We start from the raw sequence: 11,507 nt of genomic DNA, 5'->3' as shown, positions 1-11,507 counted from the left end.
CTGCGAGTAGGGTAGAATTTTAAAAAGTTTTCAACCTGCGGATATGGTTAGGGTAGAGTCCAAACCCTACCATATCCTACCCATTACTAGCCCTATTGGTGAGAGAGATTGACAATGTTGGTAACTTACTAGTTACTAATACTATTCTGCAAAGAGTAGTAGCGTTAAGACAAAACAATAAGAATAAAATTTAAAAGATAGATATAAAAATTAGCGTGATTGTATTTTTTTTAGTAATAAATTAAAATAAATTATAAAAATTTAATTTATTTTTATTTTTTATTCAAAAAATTAAAAAATATTATTATAAAATTAATAAAAATAATAAAAAAATAAATTATATTTTTTATTAATATCTTAATTTCTTTTTTATTAAGATAAATACAAAATATATTAATTCAATATTTTTGAATATAACATCTTTTATTTCGTTTTTTAAACATGATTTTATATTTCTGGATTTTCATTTCATGTCATATTCTTATAAACAAACACCACTATAGTGACGTGTGTTTTATACTGTTTAATTATTAATTCAGCCAGCACCTATGTAGCTAGGTAGTTATACATGTACCATATTGTATTGACTGCTTCTTGCACGAAATTTAGAAGCAACCATTTCCACGAAATTTCCTCAACTTATTTGAGGGAGGGTTGATCTTCAATTCAGGAGTTGAACGAGTGTGGTACCTACAAGGGATTTTAATCATTTTATAATAAAATTAGTAATTGTCTAAAAGTATAAGAATTGGAAAAAATAATATATCTTAGAGTGAATATTCTACCTTATATCAGTTTAGATATGAGAAGTCACCAAAAAAAAAAGTTTAGATATGAGAAAAATTTATACTAAATTCCTATTAAATTTGACCGGATATAATTTGTATTAAGTAATTTCTGATCTAATTATGCTCTTAGAGTGGTATGTTTGGGTCGAGAGAATATTTCTGGTGCAGTTAAGATACTGTATCGTAACATAAACAAATAAAAATTAATTAATTAATAAATAATTTATGTTGGAATTACATAATTATTTACTTTGAAAGATATCGTTTTAAAAATTAACACTTCTAATTTGAATACTGAATTACTGATACATTAAAATATCAAATAGAAACAAAATACTTGTTTTGTGGTGGAATAATCCATATTTATCATCATCTATATATCATTATATTGTTGAGTAGGGTAGTGGCGGATCTTGAAAAATAGTTTTAGGGGGTCTAAATATATAATTAAATATATAAAGTATGTAAAAATATTTATATTTCAATTCAATGTGGTAATTTTTTTACTCTTCAATAATTATAATTTATAATTATAGGATTGTAATAGAATCTAAAATTATAATAAATAGATACTTTTTTTTTTTTACCAAAGATATGAGACTCGAACCCACAACCTCTTAATTGAGTATGAGGAGATTATGCAATTTGAGCTATTACTCATTGGCTAATAAATAAATACTTTTGTTTGTTCAAATCGATTTCTTTTAATATTGAAGATCATCAATAAAGAAAATATAAAATAATAAACTTAAAGTTTAACAAGATTCTTTTTAAAAGATTATATTTATTTCAATACATATATATATATATATATATATATATATATATATATATATATATATGTATAATTTCTTATTTAATAAATCATGTGAAATTAGTTTATTTATTTTATAGTTTAGTTGAAGAATAATTTTGTATTATAAAATCTTAAAATTACTAAAATAGTATGAACTAATTTGTTTATATTATTTATTATTTCATAGTTGGATTTTATTTAATAAAATCATTATAATTTAATATAATTAGCTTATCCTTCTAATTATAAATTTAAGAAATATTGCTTATAATTAAAATATTAAATCAAGATATAAATAAATAAAAATAGAAAAATGATGATTTGATGACATTGAAAGAAAAAGAAAGAGATATATATCCAATGGACAATAAAAGAAGAAAATATGGTTAGTTGGTTATAGACTTATAGCAAGAGTTGAACTTAGGATTATAGCATTGTGAAAGACATAGAAGAATAATGAAAGCCAATTCAATTTATTTTTTTATTATTATTATTATTTTCTTTTGTAGAGTGGGGTGGGGATGAGGGACCAGAACTATATTATTAGCTATGAGGTTTAACACAACTATGAAAAGTACTATTATTATTGTATTAAAGACAAAACTTATACAACTCATTGTTCTACCTTACATCATTACATGACTTGTTATTGTCATTGATTTGTTGTTGTTGTTGGTTTTTTATTTTTTATTTTTTTTACACTTGGATCCTAAAGAATAATCTTCGTACCAATATATGCACATGCCAAATTCAAAAGCTATTGCTCTTCATTTTGCAGTTTACACTTTTCATCAATGAATACTATAATGGAACAAGAAGTCAAATTAAAAAATAAGAAAAGAAAAAGGTTTGCCGGATAGGTGGAAGAAACTAGGGGTTTTTTTTTTTTTTAATGTGGTAAAATTTCTTAGAATATTTGAGAACATGACGGGCATATTTCTTGTTTTGTAACAAAGAAGAAAAAAGAAAAAATCGTATTATTGTTTGGAGAAAACATTATTAAAAAAAATATATCATCTTTTTTTTTTGTCAGGAAAAAAAACTATATCATCTAAATCCTGTTAACCATTTTTGGGCTCTCTAAGTCTCAGCAATCACCATCTCTTTGAAATAGGATTGATTTGGGCTCATAGAAAGCCCAAACTAACCCAAGAGGTTACGCTTGAGGCCCAATTTTTCTTGTTTCCAAAGTTGATAACAATTCGGTACTATATGGGCCTTCTTACCTCAGATCCATTATGAACCAAACGTTTTATATATATAAATCTATAACAAAAAATATTATAGCAAATTCGTATTTTGTTAGATCGTTTTGTAAAATATTTGAGTACTTTTATTAAAATAATTCGATATTTCATAAATATTAAATTATTTTATGTCTTTTGTAGTTAAAATTGTTAGTAACAAAATATTATATAATGAAATTATAGTTTATCAAACACATATTATACACTATTCTTTTGATTTCCAACAAAACTATCACTGGTTTTGGACATTTATTTCACTTTCAGATGCCTTTTTAGAGGATTTTTTTATTTTTCTTGTTTGTGATTTCAGATATTATTTGAATGTTAGTGTAAGTTAAAAATATAATTTAAAAAAAATTTGATGATAGTGACGAATAAATAGTGATTAGCTTGCTTTGTAGTTTCTAGTTAGTTACTATTCCAAAAATATCAACACTTAAAAATTAATAATAAAAATTAAGGGAAGTTTTAGAGAATATCATAATTCATTAAACTAATCTACGTTACAATAAGCTAAGGGAAGAGAAGATGAAGAGACACAAATTAAATAGGAAGAAAATTCTGAAGCTTCATGCCACACCACACCGGCCACATAACATAACCTTCTTCTGCGAGTAGCTAATGATGATTATAGAGACATAATTGTTTCAAATCAACTCAGTTTAAGATACTTCAAAAGCCTGCAAAATCCAAATCATAAATAAAACTAATTAAAATAATCACTATATACAAAGAGTGAGTCGATTTAATATACAAAAAAAAAAAAAAAAAACAACACTCAAATTGACCACTTGGATGTGATTCCTTAAGATGTATATAAAAATATAGAAATTCGAGTGTATTTAACTTCATATAAAATTGATAATTGAGATTTGTTAAATAATTTAATAGATTTAATCAAATTGTTATCTAATGACTCTCAATTATTAATTTTAAACAAAATTAACTGTATATGAGTTTTCACCTTTTATTATATAAAAAATATAATACAAACTATTTATATTTCGTTTTTTATTATGCTCCATGCTACAACAAAAAATAACTTCTTTCTTCTTTTTATATTATTAAATTTTTCTTGTTCACAATCATAGACAGGATAAGTAGTACTACTTTAGGTCCGAGTCACGCACGATCCAATGGTTTGTCATATTCCTCTTTATTTGGAGATGCTATTGCAATGTGGCATAGTAATGTTCATTGGTTATAGAATCGCTTGTTATTTTTTATGTGGGAGAGAGAGAAGTGTATAACAAGAAGCTGTGAGCAGAAGTGTGTTTCACATTGGTATGGGATGTACAAATCGGATGCACCGATTTGTTTGTTTTATTTTTTTTTTCAAACAAACAATCACAAATCGGACGGTCCGATTTGTGAATTCGAAAATAAAAAAATTTTTAATATTGAAATCGGACCGTCCGATTTTTATTTTAAAAAATAAAAAAAATAAAAAATGCAAAACGGACCCTCCGATTTGTAGCTTATTTTTTTCTCCAAACAAATTGGACCCTCCGATTTGTAATTTATTTTTCTCTTCAAACAAATCGGACCGTCCGATTTGAATAAAACACCATATAAAAAAAAACACCTAATCTTCCAATAATGATGTATTACACATATATTTAAACAATATAAAAAAAAATTAGCCTTATAGAATCTAATTTTCAATAAATAAATAAATAACAAAAAATATTAGGGCATGAATATTTTTTTATTTTTGTTTTATATTTTAATTAATATACTATTCATTCTTTACTTTTTTTAATTAAAAATATTAATTTTTTAAAGTCTAAAGAGTCAACTACAATATAAGTCAACTAAGCTAATTTATTTTTATTTCTGATTTTAAAATTTAAAAAATTAGAATAGTAAATTTTTGTTTATAACATACCTATTTTTCAACTAATTGGTTAGAGTTGGCTTCATTCTTAATTAGTTTTCTAACAGAACCATTTAATAAATAAAAAATATCATATATCATATTTATATATATCTTTCACTTTTCGTATTGAAAGTGATTGACAAAAAATAAAAAAAAAATATTTTTTATATAAATATATAAAAAAATGTTCAAAAAAATAACACAAATATCACTTTTGTTAACAGATAATAATAGTACCATGATGCTAAAGCCCACAAGAACTTTATCTTAATATGAGTATCTCTATATACATGTGGCTTGTAGTCTTGTGATTGTGCAAAAATGTTGAACATGAACTATTTATTTGTTGCACCATCGCATCCTATCACTTTTTGCTACAAATTTCACGAAAAATTTGACATTTTCCAAAGAAAAAAAAAAAAATGGAAGCAGTTTACTTAACTATTGTATCCACTATCCACTAAACTATGAAATTGAATGTACCAAATATCTTGAGGGTACATTTTTGTATTTTCTCGATAATTCAAAAATCGCTTTTATCTGTCATTATCATTTCTTTTAACACATTCTTACATCATAATATATCTAAATATACATCATCAATGCATCAATGATTGAGTATATATTATTATTTTATATATTCTCTCTGTAGTAGTGAACAATGATGTTAATCTCCTAACCTTTATATTCTAAACTACAACTTCAACGTATTAAGTCAACTCCCTTTGACCAACATCAATCTATAGTCTATACAATAATACAGAGTAGGCTTTAGCCTTTAGGTCTACAAAAGAATTGGAGGACAAAGAATAGAATAATCAATAATGCATGCATGACAAAAACTACTAGGACTACTTGAAGGGACATGACAAAAACTTTTAATTATTAATCTTAGTTCTAAAATATTTTTTAATACTTGAAATTTTTTTCTATAATATACTCAGCATTATGCATGGTTTTAAATTGTGATTAACACAAATGTGTGAGGAGTAATGTTGCATGTCGCATCACTTGCAGTTATTTTCATGTAAAATATACGACTAAATTGTGATCTAACAGTTTCGTGCGAAAACAAAAATGTTTACCTAATAATAATACCTCTGTTCTTCATCAAGATTGGTGGTGGTTGAAGGTGTGGACTTGTAGTTAGGAATTGGAACATGGCCGGACTCAATGTGTCTGAGATCTTCTAAGAGAATTTCATAATGTCTCTTAACTTCATCAACAGATTTTCCACCAACTGCTTTTGCCACATTCTGCCACCTATCTGCAGTATCTTTATCATATTCTGCAAGTGCCTTCTCAAAGAGCTTATTTTCTTTTGCTGTCCATCTTGATGAGGACTCAGAAGAAGGCTTCTTTTGTTTGCTAAGAGTGGTTGAAGCCATAGCTTTGTGTTTTGTTTATTATTATTCTTTAAAAAGGTGAAGACTTTAGAGCCTAAGAAGGAGAATGATCTTGTGGGGTGGTAGAGAAAAATAAAGGGTTATAAGGATAAGGTGAAAAAGAAAGAACAAATGGAAGAAGAAGGGTCTAGTTGTTTGTGTAAGAAAAATGCAAAGGGTTCAATGCTTTATATATATGGATATAGGATAGTGGGGTGTAGCTAATAATAATGGAATCTGTATAGAGAAAAAAAAAGAAAAAAAAAAAGAAAAAAAGTTGGAAAGTCTTGTGACTCTATCTTTTGCTTTGGAACCACGAAACATTGTGAAGCAAGGACAAGAAGATTTGATTAGCTGCTAAGCATGCAGACAGAGAGGGGAATCTGGTTCCAACTTGAAGAAGATCATTCCACCCTTGTTATATATTTTATTTTCTCTTATTATTTCAAATAATGTAATAATCTTACTTGATTTTGATTAGTAAGTAGTTTTTGTTAGCTTGTTAGTTCGTTATATTTGGTGATACCAATGAATGCGCATGGATATGATTTTCGTTCTGTGTTGCAATCAATTAGATGTTTTTTTAGGGTAAAGTATATTTTTTCTCTCTGAAGTTTTACAAAAGTTTTACAAAAGTTTTATCCTTAAATTTTATTTTGTTTTAATTTTGTCTCAAAAGTTTTTTATTTACATCAAATATACCTCTGACGACTAATTTTTCAAAAAATTTAAGACCAATTCAACAACAATTTCATATGAACAACCCTCAAAATACAAGCAAATCAAGCATAATTTTTATGCATTATTATTAGATTGGTCTTAAATTTTTTTGAAAATTTAGCCGTCGAGAGTATATTTGATGCAAATCGAAAACTTTTGGGATAAAATTGAAACAAAATACAACTTAGGGATATTTTTGAAACTTTTATTAAATTTTAGGGACAAAAAATATACTTTACCTTTTTTTTATATATATATTTTGGTACAAAAATTTTGAAAACATAGTTATGGGTATTCCTTTAAAAAATATATATTTTAATTTTAATAATACTTGTAATCATTATAATTACTGTATGTATAGATATACTAAAATTCACTCTTTATAGAAATGTTATCAAATATATAGGTAATAACAATAATTAAGTATTTTAAGAATGATAGCTTTTTAAAAAAAATAAGTTTTTTATCGTTAATTAAGACATATTTTCATAATATGAAGCTATAATATAGAGATCATAACTCTTTTATTATGTAAAAAGTATGAAAAAGCATACCATGCCAACTTAATGCATAATAGATAAGTGGAATAATGGTGTTAGAATGAGAGCCTGAATTATATGAAAATAGGAATGTTGACTATAATTAATATTAACACAGTAATTAAAAGTGAGATATAAATTGATGTATCACTATTGGGATAAAGTATACGAATACTGGAAATTTTAAGACAAAAAAAGAATGGAAAAATGTGATTATGACAAATAATAATTATTGGGTAAAGTGGATCACGTAAATATAAGTGTATGACCATAAAAGTGAAATGAATGAAATGAATATGCGAAATTAAAATGATACGAGTGGTTTGCAATAGCATAGTGAAATTATTTAGAAAGAAATTAAAATAAGACAAATACAATATTTAGAATGTTCAACAATAGATATGAAGAGATTTATTTGTATTTTATCATATAATGTTACTCATTATTTATTTATTTAAAGGTCTGTTATATTTTAGTTGTTAGTGTCTAAACGTTTTTAGTGTTATGTGTATTTTATTTAATTTGAATTTATCCTTAATTATATTACCAAAAAGATAATTCATAAATTAAATTTTCTCTCTCCAACTTGGGTGGAATTTTGTAGCAACGATCTAAAAAAAATTGATGTATCACTATAATGTAATATGTATATGTAAAATTAATGTCCTACTTAAATTGTTTTTTATAATCTTTTTCACTTGATGAGTCAAGAAATAAAATCAAACTTTAAGTATTCTATATTCTATTGTAGTACTACGTACTATTCGATGTTTAATTAGTTGTTTACCATCAAAACTAAACGTTGTCACATTTATGTGAGATTCCTCAATAAAGATATGCTAGTGTGGTTGGATTAGATGTGTTCATTGTATTTGACCAATGCATTCTTAAGATTCAATTCATTTAATGATTTAATATAATATCTTAGTCAAAAAATTCAACCGTTGTATGATATGTGTTGACCAATGTTAGGAAGGTAGTAAACTTTTAATTAATTATACTAAATGCCGATATTTAAAAATAAAAATTATATTTTTATATTTATAATTTTTTGTTATAATAACAAACACTTTAATTCTTTGAGTGGTTTTTTTTTATTTAAATAAACAAAAAATTTTAATATTTTCAAACATATATAATTTTAGAAGGTGTTACGAAAATATAGAATAAATTGTATTTTGGGAGAAACAAAGAAGGAGGTCATCACTAAATTTGATGTTGTTCGTATTTAGGGAAGTGACAGAGCGTGTTGGGAGTTCATAGGCTCGTTTAGGTCTTCTGGAGGACTGTTGTTAATATGGAATGAACCGACCTTAAAAATGTATAATTATTATAAAAGGGATAGATGATTGTGTTTAGAAGGGACTGTGGTAAAAGATAACTTTCATTGTGCTACCTGTTTGGTGTAGGGACCACATGAGAGAGCTGAAAAAATCTCCATGTGAGAGGAGTTGAGTTATATTGCAGGATTGTGTCAGGTGCCGTTCTGCTTTTTGGGAGACTTTAATGAAATTTTGCTTTTGGAGGAAAGGAAAGGAGTAACCACATTACCAGCGTCTGTAGTAGAGTTTAGAACATGGATAAATGATATGGAGTTGGTCAATTTGGAACTTAATGATTGTAGGTATACATGGTTTAGGGGACAGTCGTGCAGTCGTATTGATAGGAGCTTGGTTTCTTTAGGGTGGCTTGATATGTACCCGGAGATGCGTCTAAGAAGTGGGCCTAGAGATTTATCGGATCACTACCCTTTGATCATGGAAGACTTCAGAAGATTTGATGGTCCAAGACCGTTCCGTAGCCTGGACTCGTGGTTCACGCATGAAGGGTTCTTGAGAATGGTGAAGGAAAAATAGAGGGAATTAGGAGACGTACAATTCCTAGAGAAGATGAAAGCACTGTCAGAACCTTTACGTTCATGGCATAGGCAGCATTTTGGGAATATGATTGAGAGGATAAAGAGGTTTGAGGAAGAAATACTTAAGGTGGATGATATGGTTAGTAGTGGACAGTACGATGATACAATAGAGGCAAAGAGAAGGGCTTCAGTGAGATGCTGTGAGAAGTGGTATATAAGGCAGGATATACACTGGAAGCAAATGTCAAGATCTAGATATGCCACAGAGATGGATAGAAACACAAGGTACTTCCATAATATTGCTTCAGCGAGGAGAAGGAATAATCGGATTGAGGCTTTGGTGATTAATGGGAGGCTAGTGAGGAATCAAGCAAGAATCAAGATTGCGATCCGGGAATTTTATAAACGTCTGTACCACCAGGAAGCGTCCCCAAGGGTGACTTCTAGGGATGGATTGGTTAACCGCCTAGAGAGGGAGGAAGCGGAAACCTTAAAGGCGCTACCATCAGTAGAGAAAGTAAAAGAGACAGTATGAAACTGTGAATCTTCTAAGGTTCCGGAGAATGATGGATACAACATGAATTTTATAAAAAAAGTGTTGGGATGAGATTGGCACGGAGTTCACTGCAGATGTGATGAACTTTTTTGAGAATGCAAGATTGCCAGCAGACGCTAATGTCACTTGGGTAGCATTGGCTCCGAAATTTGTTAGGGCTAAGGAGATAAAAGACCTTAGACTTATCAGCATGGTTGTATGTGTCTATAAAGTTATTTCTAAAATATTGACACGAAGAATGAGGGGTGTTATGCCAGGCTTAGTTGGGAAATCACAAAGTGCTTTTGTGAAGAGGAGAAAGATACACGATGGAGCTCTAATAGCATGTGAAACCGTGCAATGGTTAAAACTGAAGAAGAAGGCTTCAGCGATTATTAAACTGGACTTCCAAAAAGCCTATGACAGAGTTAAATGGTGCTTTGTTGACACTGTGCTAGAGAAGATGGGTTTCGGAAGAACATGGAGGGCGTGGGTGAGGGAGTGTGTTACATCGGCATCTATATATATTCTAATTAATGGATCACCGTCGAAACCATTCAAAATGGAGAGGGGGCTACGTCAAGGAGACCCTTTATCGCCGTTTTTGTTTGTACTGGTGGTGGATGTGCTGAACAGGATGATTGGGGAGGCAGTTAGAAACAGCCGGATATCTCCTCTGCTAGTCGGTAGGGATAAAATAGAGCTATCACGCCTACAATTTGCTGATGACACTATTTTATTCTGTCCGCCAGAGGAGGAGACTGTCAGGAACTATAAAAGGCTTCTGAAGTGTTTTGAAATGATGTCTAGGTTGAGCATCAACTTCGAGAAGTCTAACTTGATACTAGTGAACTGCAGCCAGGAGTGGGTCAACCGGATGTGTCAGCTACTAGATTGTCAGGAGGCAGCTCTGCCGGTGCAGTACCTTGGCATTAACCTAGGAGCGAATCCCCGGTTGGTAAAAACTTTGAAGCCGGTGATTGATAAGGTGGAAGAGAAACTCAGCTTGTGGAAAGCAAATGTTCTTAGCAAGGCCGTAAAGCTGGTACTCATCAAGTCAGTTATCAACAGCCTGCCTATTTATTACCTGAGTTTGTACAAGATGCCAAATGTGGTTGCACAGAGAATTAACTCTTTGCAGAGGAAATTCTTCTGGGGAAAGGATGATGGACGACCTGGTATGGCACTAGTGAAATGGGAGATGATCCAGGCACCAAAGAAATTAGGAGGGTTGGGGGTGTGTGATGCGGTGGTTCGAAATACGGCATTATTGTTTAAATGGTGGTGGCGGTTCTTTAAGGAGGATTGTCCCCTATGAAAGAGGATTGTATGCTGAAAGGATTGAGAGAAGACTCAGAGTAATCATAGAAACAAAAGAATATCAAATTGAAAAGTGTATTCCGCTTCTCTACAAGAGTACTGCATTATGCCATTTATAGCAATAACAATACAGTTGCAGTAACAAGATAATAGAATAACCAATTCTTCTTATTCAGTTCACAACTTAACTAACTCACTATTATACACTAATATCTCTATACTCTATTAGCCCCCCTCAAACTTAAAGTCACCATTGAGGAGTTACTTTAAGTTTATTTTTAAATTTGTGAAAGAATTTTAAAGATAATGGCTTAGTAAAGATATCAGCCACTTGATCAGTGGCACTGATATGAACAACACTAAGCTGCTTACGGTTCACCCTTTCTCTCACGAAGTGAAGGTCTAACTCAAAATGCTTAGTCCTACTGTGGAGAATTGGA

At 29.3% G+C, this 11,507-nt stretch overlaps 2 protein-coding genes across 3 annotated transcripts; one reads left to right on the top strand and one right to left on the bottom strand.

Moving 5' to 3' along the window:
* Window positions 1–3,262: 3,262 nt before the first annotated feature.
* LOC107634083 (protein RADIALIS-like 4) lies at window positions 3,263–6,341 on the bottom strand. 2 transcript variants are annotated; one of them, XM_088509255.1, is made up of 2 exons: window positions 5,796–6,341; window positions 3,263–3,511 (listed from the first exon to the last, which is right to left on the bottom strand). In XM_088509255.1, exon 1 carries the CDS (start codon window positions 6,096–6,098, stop codon window positions 5,796–5,798), a length of 303 nt encoding a protein of 100 aa, XP_088365381.1. In that variant the 5' UTR covers window positions 6,099–6,341; the 3' UTR covers window positions 3,263–3,511. The 2 variants fall into 2 exon arrangements, with proteins under 2 accessions (XP_088365381.1, XP_016193149.1); XM_016337663.3 differs by having other exon boundaries at window positions 5,809–6,341.
* A 2,602-nt stretch (window positions 6,342–8,943) lies between these two features.
* On the top strand, window positions 8,944–9,747 carry LOC107632290 (uncharacterized). The gene is made up of 2 exons (XM_016335988.1): window positions 8,944–9,182; window positions 9,282–9,747. Exons 1-2 carry the CDS (start codon window positions 8,944–8,946, stop codon window positions 9,745–9,747), a joined length of 705 nt encoding a protein of 234 aa, XP_016191474.1.
* Window positions 9,748–11,507: the final 1,760 nt, after the last annotated feature.

Source organism: Arachis ipaensis, chromosome B3 (assembly GCF_059453495.1).
Source record: "Arachis ipaensis isolate K30076 ecotype BB chromosome B3, ASM5945349v1, whole genome shotgun sequence".
Lineage (NCBI taxonomy): Eukaryota > Viridiplantae > Streptophyta > Magnoliopsida > Fabales > Fabaceae > Arachis > Arachis ipaensis.
Note: the sequence above shows the minus strand (reverse complement) of the source record. Positions and strands in the feature narration are given on the sequence as shown.